Source organism: Spermophilus citellus (assembly GCF_964194105.1).
Source record: "Spermophilus citellus genome assembly, chromosome: 2".
In the NCBI taxonomy this organism is placed as follows: domain Eukaryota; kingdom Metazoa; phylum Chordata; class Mammalia; order Rodentia; family Sciuridae; genus Spermophilus; species Spermophilus citellus.
The window spans coordinates 5,126,022-5,146,165 of record NC_138183.1 but is presented as its reverse complement, the minus strand read 5'-3'; the positions used below and the strand labels follow the sequence as shown (position 1 = coordinate 5,146,165).

General features: G+C 51.2%; 1 protein-coding gene across 17 annotated transcripts in view; it reads left to right on the top strand.

Annotated features, from left to right (window-relative positions):
- Window positions 1–20,144, top strand: part of PRRC2B (proline rich coiled-coil 2B) — an 85,934-nt gene that overhangs the window by 34,323 nt on the left and 31,467 nt on the right. For 16 of the 17 annotated variants that reach the window (XM_081280004.1, XM_081280001.1, XM_081279999.1 and 13 more), the window contains exons 3-11: window positions 322–499; window positions 3,026–3,128; window positions 5,650–5,722; window positions 6,279–6,422; window positions 8,306–8,547; window positions 8,984–9,105; window positions 9,428–9,570; window positions 14,284–14,374; window positions 16,666–16,858. In XM_081280004.1, coding sequence (XP_081136130.1) covers window positions 322–499; window positions 3,026–3,128; window positions 5,650–5,722; window positions 6,279–6,422; window positions 8,306–8,547; window positions 8,984–9,105; window positions 9,428–9,570; window positions 14,284–14,374; window positions 16,666–16,858 — 1,289 coding nt within the window. The remainder of the gene's footprint in view (window positions 1–321; window positions 500–3,025; window positions 3,129–5,649; window positions 5,723–6,278; window positions 6,423–8,305; window positions 8,548–8,983; window positions 9,106–9,427; window positions 9,571–14,283; window positions 14,375–16,665; window positions 16,859–20,144) is intronic. The other variant, XM_081280009.1, reaches the window with a different exon arrangement.

Here is a 20,144-nt window from a genome sequence, read left to right as displayed (position 1 = left end):
GAGTGTTGCGTGGCTCCAGCCCAGGTGTCATGTGGGTCTTGTCAAAATGAGGTCGGAGCCATCCCCTTTGCAGTGGGTGGCTGCTGTGTGGGGCAAGGCTTCTGCGGGGGGTGCTCCTCACCGGTGTTCTGAGCTCCTAGTAGAAGGGAGACCTCTGTGCAGACTTTAGCAGCCTTTGTCCCTGAAGTCCTGGCACAGAGCTTGTGAGTGGCTGCAGTGGCCTCCGGGTGCCTGTCCTTGTCCCTTAGAGGTGGGAGAGCGGTGAGTGAGCTGGCCCCTTTCCTCCGTGACCCCTGTCTGCTCCTTCATCTCCCCCTGCAGTTATTCCTAGACATGGCTTACAGAGTCTCGGGAAAGTGGCCACAGCCCGGCGCATGCCGCCGCCTGCAAACCTGCCAAGCCTGAAGTCTGAAAACAAAGGAAACGACCCCAGCATTGTGATAGTGCCCAAGGACGGCACGGGATGGGCAAACAAGCAGGAGCAGCCCGACCCAAAGAGGTGAGCACAGGGCTGTGAGCGGGCGGGTGGGGCGGCCCCTCCCCTACTGTTGCCAAGTGCGCTCTGGCTCCCCTGCATTTCTCTGACTTCTGGAGCCGGCACAGGAGAGTTTCTGTGGCCGGCTTGTTCCCAGTGACCAGTATGCCCCTGTGCATTATTTGGTGAGGACTCTTCACCCCAGAGCAGCGTCTGCAGTGACTCAGAGCCAGTTCCTGGAGAAGCCAGTGTGCTGAACTCCAGGTGGGGAAGGCAACAGCTGCTGGTGCTCCACACGGGCCGGGCTGTCCGGAGCGAGATGGACTCCTCCTTGCCCAGGGTGGGCATGGCAGCGCCCCGGAGGCTCACTGCTGCCACCATGGTGCCTCAGGGGCCACGAACATGGTGATGAAGGTCTGAAACGGCCTCCATGTGGCTCTGGGGCCTGGGCACAGGACCCAGGCTAGCCCTTTTACTGTGGGTTCCCTGGCGCTCTGGCTACTGAGGAGGGCGTCCAGAGGAGAGGACTCGTGCTAGGAGGGAAGCCTCCTCTGGGTCTTGCCTTTGGGGAATGAAGAAAGCAGCCTGGTTCTTCTGCCCTGTCTGTCTCCGGGGCCTTGTCGTGCCGCTGTGGAGAGCCAGATGGTGAACGTGACCAGACGCAGCCTGCTAGCCAATTGTCCGGGCCGTTGCTGGAAGTGCCTGGGGAAGCTGGGACAGCCGCCTCCCGGGGTTGCTTAGCGCTGTCAGTTGGCAGAACAGGTGGGGCCTCAGCAGTCAGCCCCACCTGTCCTTTCCAGCAGGACCGTCTGGCAGCCTGACCACACCTGGAAGAGTGTCCTCCCTCTGCTTCCCGTAGGAGTAGGCCTGGGCTGTAGGGGTGGTGACCAGATAGCAGTGAGGATTCCCTGGGTAACGTGGCTTGGCACAGGGCTTGGCACAGAGGAGGGGTGTGGTGGAGGCAGACTGTTGCCATTAGCCTACTCCGTGTGTGCCCTGCAGCCCTGCAACGAGACCTTTCAGTGAGAGCCTGCAATGCCTCTGCTGCAGAAGTCTGGAGGGCCAGGTGTCACTCACTTCTTCACCCTCTGCCAGGGGGGGTGGAGAGGGAGGGTAGAGCAGGCAGCCACCCTGGCACCTGGGCCTCGGCCTTCTGCCCCGAGACGTAGTGCTTGGGTCTGGAATACTGTCTTTTAAGTAGGCGTGAGATGAGGACCAGTGGCCCTCGCTTTGCCTCGGTTGAGAATGGCTGGCCACTTGGTGAGGTGAATGTGGAGGCGTGCATCTGCACAGAGCTTGGCTTCACCTGACAGATAAGGCATGGTCATGGTGGCTCCTCGCCAAGTGGGTTGCTGCCCGTCTGCCAAGCAGCACACTGAGGAAAACTGACTGAGGGCTCTGCTGGGGCAGAAGCCGCTGCTCCAGCGCCTCGCTGCCCTCAGGAGTGTGCTGACCATCGGCCACAGAGGGCACTTAGAGGGTCTTTTAAACTTTAAAACATCTTTTGATCCAATAATTGTTTCTAGGGTCACATGCTACTAAACTGCTTACAGCGTACAAAGATTAGTATGTGTACAAAACACTCAATTGCAGTTACCTGTGCGTGGGCCATAATTTAACCAAATTAGAGATTGGTTAAGTTATGGCCCAAGTATATTGTGTCCTCATTAAAAAGACGGTAGAACTGGGCATAGTGGCATGTGCCTATAATACCAGCCGCTCAGGAGGCTGAGGCAGGATGATTGAAAGTTCAAAGCCAGCTTCAGCTACTTAGGCCCTAAGCAACTTAGCAAGACCCTTTCTCTAAAATATATATAAAAGGGCTTGGGAAGTGGCTTAGTGGTTGAACACCCCTCAGTTTAGTCTCTAGTAGTAAAAATATAAAGAAATATATATATATATATATATATATAAGAAGATAGATCAATATGTATTCTTATGAAAAAATGTTCAGGTTCATAAAGTGAAGAAGAGGTTATGGGAGTGTAGGTACAGGACCATCCTACTTGTGTTAGAAAAATACAGTGTTAACATATGTATAGGAAAATCTGCCTGGAGGTTCCGTCTGGAGGATGAGATCGTGACAAATTCTGTTTCAGATATATGTATAAATTTATTTTTACTACGAGCACTTATCTTTCTCATACGCCTAGAGAAGGCAGGCACTCTGCTGGTGTCTTGAAGCAGCTGCCCCCAAGGAGGTGTGGTCCGGGCTCAGCCCCTCCCACCAGTGACTTGGTTTCCTTATGGGCATGGCTCCCGTTGCCTTCCTAGAGGTTATCTGCATCGTGTGGTCAGCTTGCAGACTGCAGCCTCTGCAGGAAGGCAGCATGCCGCCCTGTCCTGCACAGCGTCATACCTGTGCCCCTGCCACAGCTGGGTTCCCCTTCCGTCTGCCTGCATGGGCGTCTACTGGGAAAGTGGATCTTCGCTGGCTGGTAGAAGCCTGGTGGCTGGTGTGGAGCTGCCCCCTGTGGCTCTGGGAAGCACAGGGCCTGGTCAGGTGGCCTGCTATACCTAACCCCCAGCACGGGTCTTGCCTTTCTCTAGTTCCAGTGCGACGGCCTCTCAGCCGCCGGAGTCGCTGCCGCAGCCGGGTTTGCAGAAGTCTGTCTCCAATTTGCAGAAGCCGACACAGCCGAGCAGTCAGGAGGTGAGTGCTGAGGACCCCATCCTGATTCACCCTGCACTGTGGCCCTCCATGTCCCTGCCCTTGGGCAGACTGAGGAGTGGCTGAGAAACTGTGGTGGTGGCAAAGGAAGCCGGCCTGCAGTGTGGAGGGGTCCCCAGAGGCAGCTGGTGCAGTTGTTCTTGGGTTCCTACACAGGGTAGCTCCGTTTCCCCAAACTGCTGCTCTGACATGAGTGTAGTAAGAATTCAAAAAGTACCAGGCCACAGAAGGGCTCGGCTGTCAGGTGAGCTCCTTTGTGGAAGCCCTTCTCAGCACTGAGATGTGTACGGTGCCTCTAGGGGAGGGATGTTGGGGGTGGCATTCCCAGGTTGATGGTCCTGGAAGCCTCTCTCAGCTGAATGCCTCTGAGCACTGATGTCTCTGGGAACACGCTTTAGGAGACAACCAGCCATGGTCCTTTCCGATGTTTTTCTAACACGTCATAACCGAGCAAGAGGTCACAGTGCTCTTGGCGCATGGGGCCTGGCCATGGGCTTGCAGAGATCCGCAAGGTACACTATACCTAGTGGCAACAGAGAGGGAGGGGGAGTCTGAATTTTTTAGAAGAAGAAGAAATGTTACAGATACCTGGCACTCACCAGCCCTGTTGACGGCTTGATTGTTCTGCTCTCTGGGTGACCTGGGTCTGCAGTGCCATCCCCTGACTGCCATACCTGCTGGTGGGGGGGCCTCTTGCTTTGCCGGGTATCCTCCTCCACTCAACTCTGACCTGTGCTCTTTGAAATGAAAAACACAGAGGAAAAAAAAAACCCTGTTCCTGTGAGACTCCATATTCCTTGGCCTCAATTCACTGGGGCCTGTTGACATGGAGATGTTCAACATCCTTTCTTTTTCTCAGAATTTGAAACTGAGATTGTGGTGCCACGATGTTTCAACCTGGTTGTATTGAGCTTGGTAAACATACATGTGCTTGCTCCTGGGTGCAGTGGTGTACCTGTGGGCCCAGCTTCTCAGGAGGCTGAGGATGGGGGATTACTTGAGCCCATGAGTCTGTGGCCAGGTGGAGGAGCCCTGTCCCAGCACTGTACACAACCCACAACATCCTGTCTTCCCCTCTTGTTAGTAGCTACTGAGTCTTCTGTCTCATGCAGAGGAGAAGTAGAGGAAGAACCTATTGATTTGTAACTTTGAGAACATCTCAGAGTAATTCTAGTTATTTTGTTTGTGGAATAGAATTCACTGGCAATATCAGCACCCCATCTTGGTCCTATAGGCTTCCCTCCAGTTGGGGCCTCTGGGTGTGGGTGGGGAGACACCCTGTGGATGCAGACACCAGTGGAGGTGGGGGAGGAGAGTGAGACCTGACCCTGCTTACTGCTGGATCTGAAGGCTCCCCAGCTCCCAGGATTGTCCAGCCCCAATGGCACTGTCCCCATTAGGCTGAGGCGCATCCTTTATGTGGATGTGCCTCAGGCAGACACCCAGGCAAAGCACGCAGGGCAACTCAGATAAAGACCTGACCACCTCTGTCAAAGCCAGGAGGATGGTTTTTCTGCTTGGAGGAGGATGGGCTGGGAAGGAGGTGGATGGAAGGGTGGTAGATCATCCAGTGTGTGGTGGGATTGACATGCTACATTTAGGGGACCTTGACCTTGGGAAAGGGGCAGGCTGTGGAGTCCAGCATTGGTGGGAAGGGCAAATGGGCTCAGCAGTTGGAACTTGAAAGCCTTTACACTCAGGTGGGCTGGGCACAGACCCTGGTTGGTCCTCACCCTAACTGGGGTTCTCTCTCAGCCATATTCTGGACATGAACCCTGGCTGGGCTGTGTATGTGAGGGTCACCCATGCTGGGTGTGCCTAGCAGCATGCCTGACTCTCCTGAGCTGTCAGCAAAGGCTGCCCCATAGGGCTGAGGCTGGTAGGCAAGTCCAAGTTAGTAGGGGAGGAGGGCTGTCAGGTGGGGGCCCTGCTGTGTGGAATGACAGGTGCGCTGGGTTTCCTGGGCACCCCTTGGTTAGCAGTGGCACAGCATTTGAGAAATGTGAAGAATTGGGGTTTGGTCCATGCCTCTGTAGCAAGGCAGAGTCGCTCTGTGTGGGCACCAGGGACGGCCTGATGGAACATTGTAGAGCACGGGAAGAAGGCCCCGTGGGTCTGCATCTGGCTCGGTGGGATAACCAGCCATGTGACTGTGAGCCGGTCACTGCCCTGTCCTGCTCCTTCCCTTTAAAGGGACAAGGCAGGTTGAGTCCCTGCAGATCCTGCACCGAGAGAAGTGCCGTGCAGAGAGCTCAGGTTGTTAGATCCTGCCCAGAACATGATCCCTGTTCTATCTGCAGAGGGCTTGGATCTAAGGTGCCAGCATCTCAGTGCAATGCTTTTTTTCATTGTTGTTGTGGATCTGGGGATGGAACCCAGGGCCTTGTGTGTACTAGCACTTGCTCTGCCTGAGCCCCACCCTGCCTCCTCAGCACTCTGGCCTGCACACTTAGTCACGGGGCTCACTGAGCTAGCTTTCCTTATTTCCTTCCTTCCTTTTCAGAATACAAATTCAGTGCCAGGTGGACCAAAGTCATGGGCACAGCTGAATGGAAAGCCAGCAGGACACGAAGGTGGTAAGTGTGTGCAGGTGTGCGTGTGGCCCTGGTCTATGGGGAGCCCAGGGGCTGAGTTCTTTCCTGACTGTTCTGGTTGGGGCGAGGCACCCACCTGCTCTGTGGAATCTCTTCTCCGAGTCTTCATGTTCATGGTGCCCTGGCCTTTGCCGGTGGTGGAGTTGCTACTTCTGCAAAAATGTTGCCTCTGACTCCAGTGACTGTCATCGCTGTGACGTTCCTCTTGAATGTCCCAGACCTAGCTGAAGCCTGCTGGAGTCACATGGATGCGCCTTCTGTGTGGGAGCTGCTGGTGGAAGGCTTCCTGCCTGCAGCCATAGTGTGCCCAGTGGAGGTGGCACATCCTGCCTCATGCCCCGCCCCAGGGGTCGGTTGGGTGGGGCCTCGCGTCTTCCCTGGTGGCCTCCTAGTGCCACCTGCCAGCACAGATGCCCACAGCATGGCTTGCTTGGAACCACTTCAGGGCAGGGGGCCTTCAGCGTGTGGAGCAGGAGAGCAGACGTGGGGTGATACTGTTCTCAACTGGCTCTCTGTGTCTTTCTGGCTCTCTCCACAGGTTTAAGGGGCTCAAGCCGACTGTTATCCTTCTCTCCCGAGGAATTTCCGACGCTGAAAGCAGCTGGAGGGCAGGACAAGGCTGGCAAAGAAAAGGGCGTCTTAGATCTGTCGTATGGGCCAGGACCAAGCCTCCGCCCTCAGAGTAAGTGAATGGCCATGTCGTCCTGCTCCCCCTTCCTTTCTGCCCTCTTAGAGGGTGTCGGAGCTTCTGGGCCCCAGGCTGCCTCCACCAGACCCATGTTCTGCTGGACTTCTTCTCTAGGCCCTCCCTGCCTCCGCCTGTCTTGCCTTTGGGTTAGGCCAGGCCTGTCCCCTCCTGTCTGTCTGCTGTGCTGGGTATTTGCATCAAGGACATGCCCAAGGCCAGCCCACTGGAGCCCCTGGTTCCAGAGCTTCTTTCTAAGCCAGTTCTTTCTAGACCTAGTGGAGCCTGTTGGAGTCACTTGGGAAGTTAGCTTCCAGCCCTCTCCAGTCAGACCACACTCTCCACATTCTGGGGCTGCTGTGCAGCCAGCCCACACTACTGCCCTCCGCTGGTGTCTGGCACGGGGCCTGCGGGACTGTGGCAATGCTTGCTGCAGTTGGTGCTTCCTGGAGGCCTGGGGTGGCTTGAGGTTTGGGTGTTTAGGCCAGGGATGCTCAAGTACCTCCTAGGTTCTTGCAGCGGAATGGGCTGTTGTTTGCTTGTCTTGAGTAATCCCCAAGGCCTTTCCTGTTGCTGACTCTGATGCCAGGGCACAGTTGTCCTGTGAACTCCATTACCACTGTGCTTCTCTGCTTAGGACAAGGACTTTTCAGTGGCCTGCAGGGGTTTATTTTGTTTGCTGCAAATATATAACCAAGTTGTGTAGAACAGAATTGTGTCTTTCTGGGATGAATTCAGATGAGTTGCTGTGTAGGACTATGAAAGTGTGGGACTAGAAGCAGCTTCTGGAATTCGTTCCTTCTCATTTGAAAATATGAGGATGTGGGTGGCCCAAAGGGTGACCTCGCTTGCCTGGAATCATCTGGCAAAGTGGGAGCAGCCTGGCTGCCTGGCTCACCTGGTTTCAACTCCTAACCAGAAGCTGACTGACCAGAGTCCTTCCACCCCTCCAGTGTCTCCCTGGCCCATACAGCAGTCCCCCTAGTCTGCAGTTTCTCTCCACAGTTTGTTGTCTGTGGGCAGCCACCTCTGAAACTACTACTGGAGGTTTGTTTTGTTTTTGTTGTTTTGCTGGGTTCAAAATCCAGGGCCTCATGTGTGCTAAGGCAAGCACTGTACCAGGGAGCCACACCGCAGCCCTAGACTGCAGGTTCTGAGGGAGAGAGTTTGCACGCGCATGCGTATTATAGTGTGCTGTTTTAGTTGCTCTCTCTCCCTGTGCCCACTGGCAAGTTGATCTTTGTCAAGGGCCAGTGTGTGTGTCCAGGTTTGGTATGTCCATGGTTCCAGGTGTTCCTTTGGGGTCTTGGAATGTTCCCCTTGGATGCGAGGCTATTGTCACACCTTCTACCAGACAGACTCGTTGGGTGCTGGAGGCACCACCTTACAGAGAGACGGTCTTTGAGGTCTACCTGGGCTCTATGTGCCACAGGGACTGTTAGATGCTGCTGCTAGTCAACGGGCAGCATGGGGCAGGACCCACTCTGGCTGTAGTGGAGTCCAGTGCTGAGTGCAGTCCACACAGGCAGGGCTGGTGTGTGTTGAGTAGGTCTGTGGCTGTTCTTAGGGCTTTATTTCCCTGGGTTCTGTGCTCTGTGGGGTGTGTGACCTCTATTTGGGAGAAATCTGTGTCTGCACCTGTCCTCTCTGGGCAGGTCTTATTTTAAATCTCTGACAATCTCACTTCCCTCGAAGTTTAACTTGCTGGCCAGGTGTCTGCCCCAGCCTCTCTTGGAAGACCAGATGGATGGTTCTTTTCTTTTTTTTTTTTTCTCCCCTTCATTTTTTGGTGAATAAAGGGGTCCCCTGATCTCTGGGACCTCACAGATCCCTCCCTCCCCTCCTCTTTCCTCCCTCTTCCTGTACCCATCAACTTGCAGATGTGACAAGCTGGAGGGAGGGCGGTGGGCGAAGCACAGCTTCTGCGGCGTCTCTGAGCACCTCCCCAGCTGAGCCGGGCAGCAGGAACGCCAGTGCTGGGGACGGAGCCCCTTCCTCGGCATATACCAGCGATTCTAAAGACCCCTCTCTCCGCCCGGCTCCTCCTGTCCGCAAAGGGACATCGCAGTTCCTGGGAAACGTGTACCACCCTCCCACGTACCATGACATGCTCCCTGCTTTTGTAAGTCCCCTGTGCGGTCCCAGCACTCAGCCATTCACGTCTAGCAGAGCCCAGTTCAGTGGCCAAAAGTCCCCTTGGGCTCTCCCTCCTGGGTTCACTCCGCCCAGAGAGCCTGTTGTGTAGGTTCCCAGCAGATCTGCATTTGCCCTCCACCCTTCTCAGGTGCTGTGGCCTCTGGCCCTTGCCCGGGTGAGGGATGTTACTGGCATGGTGGTCTTTCAGATGGAGGAGAGGTGGGTGTTCCCAGACAGGGTTCCCAAGCTTACCTACCCACAGCAGGTGGGGAATGGGCCCGAGGGGAAGGGCTCATGAGGAAACCCTCAGCCTTTCCTGTTTCTTCTTCCCATTGTCCACTTTCCAAAAGAAATTCCAATTTAAGTGGAGCTTGGAATTTGGGTCATTGCCAGGAACCCTCTTCGTTGGTGTTGTGTTTCAGATGTGTTCGCCACAGTCATCAGAGAACCAGGGTCCAGTGGAACGAGGCTCCTTCCCTCTTCCTCAGCTCCGCCTGGAACCCCGTGCTCCTTTTAGACAGTTCCAGATCAATGGCCAAGATGGGTAAGTGAGCTCCACAGTACAGTGCACAGCGTCTCCTGTTGGGGCCGACACTGGAGACCGCACAGACCCAAAGCCACTCCAGCCCCCAGGCTGTGTGGGCTGTGGGGTGGGGCGGGTTGAGGGCTTGGGCCATGCTAGAGTTCAGCACTGGGGAGGCAGAGCTTCCCACTGGGTGTTTGCTTATTATGTATTTCTTTTAAAAGGAAGCAGTGTAAATATTAGCTCAAAAATGAACCTGTGCAATGTAGGATTTATTTTTGGGGAAAGTGTTTGTGCTTCCCTGTGTGTTCAGGGCCCATCATGTGGACTTCTCTCCCCTCAGGAAAGAGAGCAGGCTGGGGCTGACCCGCCCCGTCCGCCCACTGAGGCAGCTGGTGGAGCGGGCACCACGGCCCACCATCATCAATGCCGAAAACCTGAAGGGCCTGGATGATCTGGACACCGATGCTGACGACGGCTGGGCAGGTGGGTGTGGCCGGGGGGCGGGCTGGAGGCCCACTCGGCTTGCCCCTGTGGCACACTGGCCCCTGAGATGGCAGCGGGTTCAGGCCTGTGCGTCTGCATTTGCAGTTAGAGCCGGTGACTTCCTGAGCAGGCTGGATCTTCTTTTGGTCTTCACTCTTGGTCTTAGAGCTGTGGGAGATTTTGATGTTAACTTTTCAAAGAACTTATTTATCTATTTATTTTTAGTTATAGATGGACACAATACTTTCATTTTACTTATTTATTTTAGGTGGTCTGAGGATCAAACCCAGTGCCTCACATATGCTAGGCAAGTGCTCTACCACTCAGCCCCAGCCCCAGCCCCAGCCCTCAAAGAACTTTTGACAATGGAAAATTTTAAAAATCAAAAGGAACAAGCTTCTAGCTATGTGTCACCTAACTTCAGGAAGTACCAGCATTGCATTGTTTTTATTCCTTTATCTCTGCCCACTCTCCTCCCCAGCCTGATTCTTTGTTTTCAGCTAAGTTCTAATTACATTGTAAAAGCACAGGGTCTCCTGTGGGGTTTGTTCAGTGGATACACTTGCAGTGAGCATCCATGTGAAAAGATGGACAATTCATACACTGGAGGATTCCCTGGGTCCCTTCTTAGTCGGTTGGCCTTCCTGACTCTACCCAAGAGGTTCCAAGTCTTCTGATTGATTTCACTGTAGATTAATTTTGCCTATTGTAGAACATCAAATGAATGGATTCATACAATTCTAAACCTGTATAATGGTTTTTTTATTTTATTTTTTGTGTGGGATTGAGCCCAGGGTATTGCACATGCTAGGCCAGTGCTCTACCACAGAGCTACATCCCCACCCCTGTATGATTTATTTTTTATAGTCATCATTCTTAGGCATATCTGTCATTACTTTCAAGTGCTAAAATGTGTTTTTATTATTATCATTATTATTTTTTCCTTGGTACCAGGGATTGAATTCAGGGCCACTCGACCACTAATCCACATCTCTGGCCCTATTTTGTGTTTTATTTAGAGTCAGGTTCTCAGTGAGTTGCTTAGTGCCTTGTTGTTTCTGAGGCTGGCTTTGAACTTGTGATCCTCCTGCCTCAGCCTGCCAAGCTGCTGGGATTACAGGCATACACTACCGTGCTCAGCTTGAGATGTGTTTTATTGTATTGATTTACTGAAATTGTTTTATCCTTTTGAAAGTCCCATTAAGAATAGTATCTGGGCTGGGGCTGTAGCTCAGTGGTAGAGCTCTTGCCTCGCATGTGTGGGGCACTGAGTTTGATCCTCAGTACCACATACAAATAAATTTTTTTAATCTACAATTAAAAAAAAAAATGTTAACTTTATGCCAGGTATGGTGGTGCACACCTGTAATCCCAGTGGCTTGAGAGGCTGAAGCAGCAGGATCACAAGTTCCAACCAGCTTCAGCAATTTCGTGAGGCCCTAAACAATTCAGTGAGACCCTGTCTCTAAAATACAAAATAGAGCTGGGGATGTGGCTCAGTGGTCGAGTGCCCCTGAGTTAATCTCCTGTACCATGGAAAAAACAACAGCAACAAAATGAAGAATTGAAATCTTCATTCCTCCTGGATCAACATCCCTGAGCAGGGCTGCTGAGCCTGAGGGTAGGCCTGCAGTTAAGTTGATGGAGTTCATAGCCCGCCAGCCTCTCCCTGCAGTTGAACCATGTAATATTCGTGCGGTAGGCTGTGGAGCTCAGTGCTTGGCATCCTCACATTTTGGGGCTTGTCCTTGTGGTCTTAGCCGTCCTGGTGCATTGCGCTTCTGATCTGCTCTTGCACGGGGCTGGTGACGGTATCCTGGGCTCTGCTGTGCCTCGTGGTTCACCCTTGCCCAGTGCCTGTGTGACTTCATTTTCTTCCATGTTAGACTACTACTAGTCCTTTGCCACTTCACATTGCACTTTTTTTTTTCCTATTTCAGTCTTTTTTTTTTTTTTTTTAAGCTCTGTTTTGATGAACAGAAGTTTTTAACTTGGATGCAGATTGATTTACAAACTTTTTTATGGTTATCACTTCTGTGTCCTTTTTAGGAACTGCTCCTCTACTTGGTTGAAAAAGACCCCTGATGTCTTTTAGCTTTGCTTGTTGCTTTGGGTCTTGGTCCAGGTTGGAATCATCTTCGTGGGGCTGTAGCGCAACAGTCTGGGATCACTTTCCCCACACGGATGCGCACTTTCCCTCTACTATTTGTTGTTGAGACTTTCTTGTCCCTATTGAATTGCTTTTTTGACACTTTTGCCAAAAATCTTTTGACCATGTGAGTGTTGGTGTGTTAGTCCTGATGTCAGTTGCACACTGTAGCTTTATAGGAAATCCTGAATTCAGGTAGTGTATCATTGTTTTTTTTTTTTTTTTTTAACATTGTTGATTATTCAAGCTCTTTGCATTTTCATGCAAATTTAGAACCAACTGTGAGTATTTACAAAGAGCCTGCGGGCATTTTGGTTAGAACCTGTTGAGTCTATATCCAGATAAGCGACACCTCAATTTTGAATCTTCAGTTTTAGGAGCCTGGTGAATCTCTTTATTAGGTTTTCATTCCCTCAATAGTGTTGTATAATTCCCACTGTAGAGGCCATGAGCATCTTCTGTTATGTTCATTTGCTAATAGAGCACATGATTAGTACACACAAAGTCCTGAGTTCAATCCCCAGCACCATCACCAAAAAGAAAGAGAAAAGAAAAGCTGGGTGCGGGGGCACATACCTGTAGTTGCAGGAACTTGGGAGGCTGAGACTGGAGGATGTTGTGAGCCCAGGAGTTCAGCACTAGCCTAACCAACATAGTGAGACCCTGTGAAATTAAAAATGTAGATACATTTCCGGGCTTTTTGTTTTTATTTTTGGGTCCTAGAGACTCTACCACTAAGCTATATCCCCAGCCCTTTCTATTTTATTTTGAGACAGGGTCTTGCTAGTTGAGTTGTTGGAATTTTAGGTGTATCCACTGTACCTGGCTCTTTATTCTTTTGATGTCTGTAGGATCTGTTGTGACGGACCCTCTTTTGTTCCTGATAATTTGGTAATACTTGTCTTCTCTTTCTTGTTCCATTCTGCCAAGGAATTATTAGTTTTATTAATCTTTACATAGACTTACCTTTTGTGTTTATTACTGGTTTTTATACCAGTTCTAAATGTTCTCATTTTAATTATTGAGGCATTTCTATGTTTCTAATAGTTTTATCATAGTCAGCATATTCTGTATGGTTTCAGTTCTTTTGAACTCATAGAAGCTTATTTTATGACTAGGGTAATGATCTACCTTGGAGAAAATCCCAAGTGCTCTTGAAAGGAATGTGTGAGATGCCCCATCCCAGCTCCTAGCGTGTGCCCAGTGTCACCTGACCTCAGCCATGGGAAACACATTCCTGATTGTTGGTGAGCTGGTCACTGTGCCAGGTGCACTTCCTGGTTTCCACAGCAGCCTCACAGGGGCAGATGTGGTTCCCATTTTGCTGATGAGGGGTTGAAAGCCACACCATGTTCTGTTGCTGGGTGTCTTGGTCTGTAAATGACAGCCTGCTCACGTTGGTCGGTGGCACCTTTCAGACCCTGTATGTTACGGCTTGTAGATTTGTATCCTTACCTTTTAATTCCGTTGGTTTCTGCTTCTTTTATCTTGAAGCTGTCGTTAAACATACACACATTTATAGTTTGGAGGTCCTTGTCTCTAGTGGTATTTCTTTCTTTCTTTTTTGGTACTGGGGATTGAACCCTGGGGTGCTTAACCACTGAGCCACATCCCCAGCCAGTTTTATATTTTATTTAGAGACAGGGGCTCACTAAATTATTTAGGGCCTTGTGAGTTGCTGAGGCTGGCTTTGAACTTGCGATCCCCTTGCCTCAGCCTCCTGAGCTGCTGGGCTTACAGATGTGGCCATATGCCCAGCTCTGGTGTGTTTCTTGCAGTCCCCCTTGCCCTGTGTCAGCATCCATGGTCTGAATTCCCAGTTGCTCTCGTTGCATATCATTTGCCTTTCAAGCCATTTGTATTTAAAGTGGTCATTAGTGGACAGCATGGATCTATAAGTTGCTTTTTCAACTCCAACTCTGCCCTTTAATTGGATTTTTTTTGTTCCTCATTTTGAAAGATAAGAGTCACATAACAAATTTTCATATATAACAAGAAATTTGCCCCTTTAAAATCTCCTATTTGGTTGCTTTTAGTTAGTCATAAGGTGCGAACATCACCAGGCTCCCACACCAGAATGGTCCCATCACCCCGTGCTGTAGCAGTACCACCAACCTCCAGTCCCTTGGTGACTGACTCTTCTTTTCCCCGTGCTGGTGGATTTGCATATTCTGCACATTTCACGCGCAGGGAGTCTTGCAGAGAGTGGCTTCTCGCCCAGCATGGTGGTCATCCTGTTGTGTGCACCATCACGATTTGTCTACCCACATGCCAGTTAATGAACACTTTCTGTGTGGGGTGGGGGTTCCTGGAGCAAGACTGTGCCTTGAGCATTTCCCAGTGAGGTTCCGTGCCACTAGGGCAGACTGAAGTTTGGTTTCTGCCTGCTTTGCTCACTTTCCTATGCCTTGAAATAACATTTAAAAAACATTTTGAGCAGAATTAACAGTTGTTGTCTGACCCAGCTGCTTTGCTCCTGCTGGACTGCAGGACCTCCCTTCCTGGTCACCTGCAGATGTTCTCATTTTGTTTCAAAATCTTCTTGGGCCCTCTTGTTGTTGTAGGCCTCCACGAAGAAGTAGACTATTCAGAGAAATTGAAGTTCAGCGATGATGAAGAGGAGGAAGAGGTTGGGAAGGATGGCCGGCCAAAGTGGTAAGGTGCCCTGTTCCTAGCATGCGTCCAGTGTCACCTGACCTCAGCCATGGGGAATGCATCCCTGCATGTTGGTGCTGCCGTGAGCCGGTCTGTGCCAGGTGCATTTCCTGGTTTCCACAGCGGCATTGCAGGGGCAGATATGATTTCCAGTTTGCAGATAATCATATCTGAGGACAGCTGTTCGGGAATGGAGCCAGGCTTTGTATCTAGGCATGACTAGGACCTGTGCCTTGAATCTCTTGACCTGGACTCGTGTTTTCCCGAGTGTTATGCAGACGGCTTCTTCCACGGAGTGTTTGTGGTGTCGTGCCCAGAAAGGCTTCTGTGGCCAGGCAGTTTGGAAAGCCACCTAGGTTCAGCTGCCTCCCTCCAGGATCTCCAGGGGCTTGAGCATGCTGCCCAGTGCTGGGGAGGAGGGCAACAGGAGGTGGGGCAATGCCAGGTCCCACACTCATTGGAGCTCCTCATTCTTCTTCTGGTGTTGGCCTGTGTCACTGCACTGCTTTCACCCAATGCCCATTGGAAAATACTACATCATGCACTTGGTTTCTTTAGTTCTCATCTTGGTGTCAGTAGCTCCAACTGCTGCTATTGAAGTGATGTGATACCTGTGGCTGCCCTGCGGTTTTTCTGCCCTCATTGCCTCTGCAGAACTGCCCATCTCCTTGCCACATGACCACTGCACTTTTTTTGGTGGAGGGTACCGGGAATTGAACTCAGAGCCACTCGACCACTGAGCCACATCCCAGCCCTATTTTGTATTTTATTTAGAGACAGGGTCTCACTGAGTTGCTTAACGCCTCACTGAGGCTGGCTTTGAACTTGCGATCCTCCTGCCTCAGCCTCCCAAGCTGCTAGGATTACAGGTGTGGCCACCGCGCCTGGCCTGCACTTTTTTTTTAAAGCATGCTCACTGCTGCCCTGCCTCAGTTGGCAGTGCTTAGTTATGGCAGGCATTCTTCCACTTGTTTTCTCATCAGTAACTGCACATTCATGCGGTGGAGCCTGTGAGTCTTTTGCTTGTTATTCCCTCTCTGCTCGGAAGCCCCTGCTGTCAGTGCCCCTCTTCTGGAAGGAGCCAGGGACAAGCTTCAATCACTTGTTTCTAGAGAGACACAAAAGAGTGAACTAGCTGAGGTGCTGGGGCTGTGTCTCTGGGTCAGTTCTCGGAACGTGACCAAGAATTTAAATTGGAAGTGAAGACATGAATGCTGCAGTCTCATGGGAGCAGCAGGACAGTTGTTCTGTCCCTCAGTTGACATGGAGTTAGGCATGGACTTTGGGCCTAGTTTTGCCCCTAGCTGTGACCAAGTACACCTTCAGTTCAAGAATGCTCAAATGACCTCCCGCCCCCCGAAGACCTGCTCCTCTTCCAGCGTTCCCTCAGCTGGGTGATGGTGTCCAACTCCGAGAGACTCCCATATGTATTTCCCAGTCTTTATTTCCTCATGGGTGATGGGCTCCTGGAACCTCCTGCCTCTGCCACGTCCTTCTCTTTGTCTTTGGGGCCCATAGGGCCAGCACCCTCCTTGTCTGACCACCCAGAGGCCACCAGTGTGTCTCCTTATACTGTGTCTACTTACCTGCCTGAAACAGGTCTTCTCTGATGAGCCCTTAGCAGTTGCTCTTTCTGTCTTTTCCTCATGCACCTTCCTTGTGTCATGCTCCTTCTTGCTACCGGTGTGTGTGTGGACACGCATGGTGTGTACGTTAACCGTCCCCATCAACCCTTCCTGGCTCTGGACTGCCTCACGGGCACCTGCAGGTGCACCTGTGTCTGGCTGCTGCACTGGGCTGCACCTTGTCCCTCCTGTGAAGCCCCTGGTGCCCCCTTCTCTGCCAGGTGTTCCTTCTCTGCTCCTCCTCCAGCGCCGCCCTCTGTTCCTTGGGATTCTGGTTGAGCCCCTCCCTGTGCAGAGCCCAGAAGGAGCTGTAGTCTGTGGATGCAGAGTCCTGCCTCTAAGTTGCTGGCTCCTGCCTGCAGGAGGAGCCTGCTAACCTCTGAGGCTCAGTGTCAGCTCTTTCATTGGGGGTAACCAGGGTGTCTCTCCGCAGTCAGTGAAGTAATGAGTGTCACGTGCCCTGCCTGGAACTTTGTGTGAGAGTGACCTGGCAGTGCTGGTTTTGGGTTTGGGGGCTCACGTGCAGAGGGCGGAGGGGGGATCTGTTTGATAGGGAAGATTGGTGTATGCACAGCTGGCTTCAGTGCTCCCCGGGGCCCCTGACTGCTGGGATCAGACATGCTTGACTGCCTGGGAATACTTCATGCTGAGTGCCATTTGTCCTAGGAACAGCTGGGACCCGAGAACGCAGCGACAGTTGTCCCTGAGCTCTGCAGACAGTGCTGATGCCAAGCGCACTCAAGAGGAAGGGAAGGACTGGGGCGAAGCTGTGGGTATGTCCCGTGTTGCCCGAAAGGTGCCGGAGCCTCAGCCACCTTCCAGAAAGCTTCATGGCTGGGCATCAGGCCCAGACTACCAGGTACTGTGGACCTGGGGGGTTCTGCACCTAGCTGTTTTGCTGGGACTCTCCCTTCCTCTCTGTCTCTTTCCCACTCTCATTCTCAAAATTCACTTGCCCAGAGTTTCAAAGACAAAGATGACAACAGGTCTTCTAGCCTCTGACCTCTGTTTTGCACTTCACCGAGAACGTGGCTGGGTTCCTGAAAAGTCCTGGGAAACATTTCTTCTGCTTATTTTAAGCATCACAAAGTTACAGAAAAATTGGAATTATAATATGAAGAAGATTTTTTCCCAGCCAACTTGATCAGTTCTCTTGCTGCAGAGCACTGACACTCTTTCAAGGTGACCTTGGTCAAAACCAGGGAGGAGTGTTGATTCTCACTGCCGACTAGTCCTCAGAGCTATCACGTTCCCAGCTGTCACCCAAGGTCCTTTGTACCAGGGAGTCTGGCTCAGAGCCACATGTCGCACTTACCTGTGCTCAGCCAGTTCCCCCTCTCCTGGCCTGGGGGCTTCTGAAGCCGCAGCCAGTCAGACCTCCCTCAGGTTGGGCTGCCTGGTGCGTGTGTGCTGGGCCTAAGGCTCCTGTCCCGGCAGGAGATTCTCAGGTTCTTCTTTGCTTTCCACCTGGTGACCTTGACTTGACGTTGGCTTTGGGGACATGTGCTTTGATTTCATGGTTGATGTGGCATCTGCCACATGTTGGCTTTAGAGTTACTCATTTCTCTGGTATTGACAAGAAACTTGCGGGGAAAAAAAAAGCAAGACTGCATATCCCTTTACCGTTGTTTATTTTTTTCAATGACTTGTAACCTTGCCTCCTAGATTGTCTGGTTTGGCTTTGGGAGCCTCTCTGGCCTGTGTTCAGCACTCCTTTCTTTCTGGAGGATAACCCAGTCCACACTCCTCCTATCTTAGACCTCACTTTGCCCTGGATTAACCCTTTCTCCAAGAAGTCCTGGTTCCTTTGATTGACATTATGTTTAGAAGCCAGTATCTAGGCTCTGGGAGCCCCCTGCTATTGGGTGTCTCTGTTCCTGGGCCTTCTCCTGGACGCAGAATGTGTGTGTCAGCACACGTGTTCAGAGCTGTGCTCTTTCTGGATCCGTCTCTGTTGGAAACCCTGAGGTTGCAGGACTGCCTCTAGTTCCAGGGAATCCTCTCCTCTCTGTTGGTTGGTTCTCTTTCCTGCAGCAGTGAGAAGTCACGTTATCCCTAGGTTTTATCCTTACTGGCTCAGCACCTGCTTGGGACTGGTTTCCCCTTCTGCTGCCCCTCCCTGCCTGCGCAAGTGCCCTCCCCCTCTGACATCACCCCTGTTTCACAGTGCCCTGAATGTCCCTGCTCAGTGCCCTCCTCATGATTGTCCTCTCTGCCCACTTGGGCTCCGCCTCCCTCATGAAGCCACCTCTCCATGTGCACACTTTCATCTTGCTGGCTAGAGCCACCTGCACTGAGCCAGTATGAGTCCCCGGCCCCAGACACCTACACGACCTGGCCACAGCTAGTGGCATCAGGGCTGAATTGTTCAGGAGGCTGTGGACTGGGTAGAAGAGGCACTATTTTGAGTAGTCTAGGTGAACTTGCCATTTTTAATTTGGGTTCTCCTGCACTTTCTTTCTTTTTTTTTTTTTTTTTTTAAGAGAGAGGGGGGAGAGAGAGAGAGAGAGAATTTTTTAATATTTATTTTTTAGTTCTCGGCGGACACAACATCTTTGTTGGTATGTGGTGCTGAGGATCGAACCCGGGCCGCATGCATGCCTGGCAAGCGCACTACCGCTTGAGCCACATCCCCAGCCCCTCCTTCTGCACTTTCTTACCTTCAGTCTTATTAAGTACTTGGTGTGCCAGGCACTGTGCTGGGCATAGGGTAACAGAGTAAAAATAGAATGCATACAGTGCCACTCCTGGAAATTATCTTGCAGGGGGTTTAAATTTTCACTCATACATTGATTGGGGTAGCTCAGTATTCAAAAAGTTTCACTTTAATCTGGTCATTTGCTAGAAGTTAACTGAAAAAGGCAACAGGAACAAAATCTATATAATTATATAATTTATAATTCTGACCAAATTACTGACTATTCTATGAAATGATGGATAGCCATAGGGCAGCATAGTGGATGCACCAGAGGTCTTGACAGTGGACACAGAGTTTGTGGTCCTGTTTCTAGGAAATTGTCTAAGTGGAATAACCCAAGTGTAAGGCTGTGTTGAGGTTCACCTGGAGGGTGGGTGAGCACCAGTGAGCAAGTGGTTAATGGTATGAGCCCTGCAGAGATCAGTGAGTAGCCCTGCCCCTGGCACAGGCAGTGGTTCAAGTTCAATGGCAAAGTGTAAGGAAAGTGCACAGTTGGGTCCAGAGTATATCATGTAAAAATCACCTTCCTGCTTTTCAATTGGAATTTTAATCTTCTGATTATAGTAATTATCTCTGATTGTAAGAAGTTGGTTTTAGGAGACAATGTCTCAAATACAGCACATGTGGCTTATTCCTCCTACCGAGGTTCAGTTAACCCGTACAAGACGACAGAGCTCTTGCTTATTTCTGCTCAGTGGCCTTGACGCCTTTGTAAATACCATTCAGAACAGGTCATCTTTTTTTTTTTTTTGAGGGGGTACGGCTGCACATCTCCCCCCTTGGTGCCATTCAGGGGTGCATCTGCACCCTGCAGGCCAGGGAGACACCCCCCGGTGCTGAGGATATTCATGCTGCATGTGTAGCACCATGCTCACCCTGTGACCGGCAACTAGCAAGAGGCTCAGGAATGGAGGTGCATCTCAAAGGGACCCTTTGAGATGAGCTTTTTTATTTCTGTATAAAGGCCAACTTGAAGCTGTGTCTCATAGTGAATTTCATTTTCTCATGGATCTGTTTACTCAAGGACTCTTGTATTTTCATGGGGCAGGAGAAGAACGGTTTTATGACTAAGGAGTGATGCGTGTTGACTCCTGCACCCTTGGACACCCTAGTCTTGTGTGCTTGTTGGCAATGGTGAAATCATCTCGTGTCCACCACAGAGCTGAGTACTTGTGAGCATCTGTTTCACCTGCACAACCCCCAGGGCTTCCTTTATTGGCCCCATTTTACAAATGAATGACTAAATGACATTTCAACATAGTCAGGGACAGAGCAGGACCAAAACCCAGGTCCAGGTGATATTGCACTTGCCTTGCACGTAGAAGACTCTGGCTTCCATCCTTAGAAATTTAAAACATAAGTAAATAAAACCCAGGTCTGCCTGTGGTGCCACTGTGCTGCTTCTCAAAGGTGTTCAAGGATTGCTGGAAGGAGAACTGATCCCACA